This window comes from Chaetura pelagica, unplaced genomic scaffold, assembly GCF_000747805.2.
Source record: "Chaetura pelagica isolate M959 unplaced genomic scaffold, ChaPel_1.0 scaffold141, whole genome shotgun sequence".
NCBI lineage: Eukaryota > Metazoa > Chordata > Aves > Apodiformes > Apodidae > Chaetura > Chaetura pelagica.
In genome coordinates this window covers 972,205-975,765 of record NW_009952059.1, presented here as the reverse complement: position 1 = coordinate 975,765, position 3,561 = coordinate 972,205, and the positions used below count along the sequence as shown (strand labels likewise).

The 3,561-nt window shown below is 59.7% G+C and overlaps 1 protein-coding gene across 1 annotated transcript in view; it reads right to left on the bottom strand.

The window, feature by feature from the left end:
- NID2 (nidogen 2 (osteonidogen)) overlaps nt 1-3,561 on the bottom strand; it is a 21,378-nt gene that overhangs the window by 2,116 nt on the left and 15,701 nt on the right. The window contains exons 14-19 of the mRNA XM_010004252.1: nt 3,438-3,547; nt 2,881-3,099; nt 2,586-2,758; nt 1,171-1,300; nt 816-987; nt 121-278 (exon numbers count right to left, since the gene is read on the bottom strand). Of these exons, the coding sequence (XP_010002554.1) occupies nt 121-278; nt 816-987; nt 1,171-1,300; nt 2,586-2,758; nt 2,881-3,099; nt 3,438-3,547 (962 nt within the window). The remainder of the gene's footprint in view (nt 1-120; nt 279-815; nt 988-1,170; nt 1,301-2,585; nt 2,759-2,880; nt 3,100-3,437; nt 3,548-3,561) is intronic.

Here is a 3,561-nt window from a genome sequence, read left to right as displayed (position 1 = left end):
TGTAGATGTGGTGCTGAGGGACATGGGGCAGGGGTGGCCTTGGCAGGGCTGGGGGAAGGGTTGGGCTTGGTGATCTGAAAGGTCTTTTCCAACCCAAATAATTCTGTGGTTCTAAGTTACCTGCATCTGCCCAACAGAGCAGCTTGGAGAAGGGGTCAAACGTCAGGCCGTTGGGCAAGCCAATGTCCCTGTTCACCAGGACCCTCCTGTTGTCTCCGTTGACAGTGGAAGTTTCAATTTTGGGTGCTTCCCGATTCCAGTCCGTCCAGTAAAGGTTGCTTGGGAAATAATGAGAGAAATGAACAAACAAGACAGTAAGGAGCAGCAGGAGGTTATCAGCTTTCTCTTCATTACTGGTTCTTGTCAGGAGAGAGGCCTGGATTTCCCCCTAAGAGTGCCTGAAATAAATCTTTTTTGGATTTAAAAGAAGCTATTAAAAGTAAACTCAAATAATGTCAAGCATGTTTATGACTCAAACTGTAGCTCCTAGGCTAGGGTGAGTCTTAGGAGTAGGAGATTTTGGATGGCAACAGCACCCTGGAGGCACAGCTTGTGTTGACAATTGCCAGGTGGGTCTCAAAGCTTTGAAAAATAACGTCCATCCTGACCCCAAACCAGCAGGTTTTGCCAAATCCTGAATTCTTCAACAAAGGAGGAGGTGGGGAGCAGAGCCAATCCCTCCTCCTACAGGGCGTGCAGCGTCGGAGAGCTGCTTCCCAGGGTCAGGATGGGGCCGTGGCACCACCCTGCATGTCCTCCTCTTGCCCTGTGCCAAGCCCTGTGCATGGAAATCCCTATGGAATGTCACTGCTCACCCTCGGACAGGGTCCACCGTGATGGCCCGGGGGTTGACCAGCTCCGTGTCGAAGAGCACCCGCCTCTGGGAACCGTCCAGCCGGGCTCTCTCGATCTTGTCCAGGCCACTGTCAGTCCAGAAGATGGCCCGGCGCAGGTGGTCCACAGCCAGCCCCTCGGGGCTGATCAGCCCTGCCCGAGGGAGGGACAGGGTCAGTGTGGGGGGACACATGCAGCTCCTGGACCTGTCGCAGCATCCCCACCTTCACCCGCAGCCGAGGGAATGTGAGCGTGGGTGGAGGAGCCCAAAGCCCCAGCCCTAGAGCTGTGATGGGGACAAGGTGGTGGCAGGTGGCAGCGGAGATGGGAGCACACCTGAGCTGATGATGGTCTCTGGCTCAGCACCTGACTCCAGGCTCGCCCGGCTTATGGTCCGGCCGGCCACGTCGGTCCAATAGATGGTCTTCTCCCGGCAGTCATAGTCGATCCCCACCACGATGGAGCCCTGCCAGGGTAGGGAGAGGGACACAGGGGTGAAATCCCACCTGGGCCAGTGCTTGGAGCCCCAGTGAGCATCCTTAGCCCACCAGCCACAACTGGGAGCTGCCCAGGGTGCTCTGCAAGATGCAGCAGTGGGGAATGACACCCAAATCCCCATTTCCTGGCAAAAGCCAACCTCAGCAGGCTCCAGCTGCACATTCCCAGCTGAATCCTGCTGCAGAGGTTTTTAAGCCAGCTCCTGCAGGCACACACCCACATCCAGATGGGTTTGAAACCTTTCAGCTCAAGGAGACACTGATCCACCAGTGAAGCTGGCCCAAGGAATGACCTTCAGGCTGGGGAACTGGAATACTTGGCAAGAGCTTTCAGTTCCCCAGGGAGCAGGGAGGGTCATGGCCCAGATTTCAGCCTTCCTCTCCCTGGGTCTGGCCTGGCTGGAGATGCACGTGGCCGTGCTCCAAAAGGAGCCTGAGGAACGGAAAAGTCAATTTGCAGTGGAGACTCTGCAGTGCAGAGCTGCACACTGGTGGCCTGGGACCAACAGGGCTCAGCAAGCACCCATGCTCCTTCCTTTGCAGGCTGTGACCTGCTCCTCTGCTTGGGGCCAGCTGGAGGACAAGCTGAGATCACTCCTCCTCCATCTCAGTGCCAATGTCCCCCAAAATCAACATCGCCCTTCCAGAGGTGATGCCTCAAACCATCCCAGCTCAGACAAGAGTGGTCCAGGAGAGACACTGGGCAATGGAGCTGTTGTAGAGTCCAGAGGAGGCCACGGAGATGATCCCAGGGCTGGAGCAGCTCTGCTCTGGAGCCAGGCTGGGAGAGTTGGGGTGTTCAGCCTGGAGAAGAGAAGGCTCCAGGGAGACCTTAGAGCACCTTCCAGTGCCTGAAGGGGCTCCAGGAAAGCTGGGGAGGGGCTTGGGACAAGGGCAGGGAGGAATAGGACAAGTCATTATTTCAAACTGGAAGAGGGGGGAGATTCAGGTGAGACACTGGGAAGAAATTCTTTGCTGTGAGGGTGGTGAGAGCCTGGCCCAGGTTGCCCAGGGAAGCTGTGGCTGCCCCATCCCTGGCAGTGTTGAAGGGCAGGTTGGATGGGGCTTGGAGCAACCTGGGCTGGTGGGAGGTGTCCCTGCCCATGGCAGGGGGTTGGGACTGGATGGTCTTGAAGGTCCCTGCCAACCTAAACCAGTCTGGGGTGCTGTAAGATACTGTACATGGTTGGGACTGGATGGTCTTGAAGGTCCCTGCCAACCTAAACCAGTCTGGGGTGCTGTAAGATACTGTACATGGAGGGAGAGCAGGGTCTTGGCCGCCTCCTTCTGCAGCCGCGTCCCGTTGAGGGGCAGGTATCCGATCTGCTGCCCCTGAGCGTAGAGCAGGAAGGTGCCCGTGGCTGGTGGGGACACGTCGGGGCGGGGAGAAGGTTGGACACTGGGCGGTGCGACGCTGGGGAGACCTGGTGGGTAAAGGGGCAGAGAGAGAGACGGTTCAGGGACCGACACCCCCCCGGCTCCGCATCCCGGTGGGGATGGGGATGTGGATGTGGGTGGGGGGGTCTAGGAAGTATCATTCTGGTTTGATGTGGGGTGGTGCCCGGCTCGGAGCGCGTGCCCTGGATCTCCCAGCCGCTCTGGTCCACGCACCAGCAGTACCCGCTGTCCCCGTGGCACTGCAGGGGCCTGAACTCGCCCCCAGCCCCGCACTGCGGCACGTACTGGTCCGGGCGGGGGCTGCCCCCATAGTGCTCCAGCAGGCTCTGCCGCCAGCGCTCACACATGCTGGGGGGACGCTCGGTGGGCTCTGGCCACACAGAAGGTGACAGTCACACACACACACACACACCCTCCCCTGCGATGGTCACATGGGAGGTTCCCCAATGGCCACTGCCACTATATCCCTGTGAGCCAGGACACCCTGAAGACCCAGGAACCCCATGCGCCACCCATTTGGGATACTACCCCATGGAATGCCATCAAGAATGCCAAAGGACCCAACCTGCCTCCCCTTTCCCCTCTGGGAGCCCCGAGTTCCCTTCTCCTTGCCCGGTGCCCTTCCATGCTAAGCATGCTGGAGGGACACCACAGAGCTGGGTGCTATGGGGTGGGGATGGCACCTCCTTGCGTCCCCGTAGAACCCACCTGGGGTCCCGCAGCGGGGCGGGGTGCTGCCCGGGGCCGTCCGGGTGCCCGCGATCTCCTGCCCCGCGGCGTCCACGCACCAGCAGTGCCCGGTGCTGCTGTGGCACTGGAGCGGCCGGGGCCA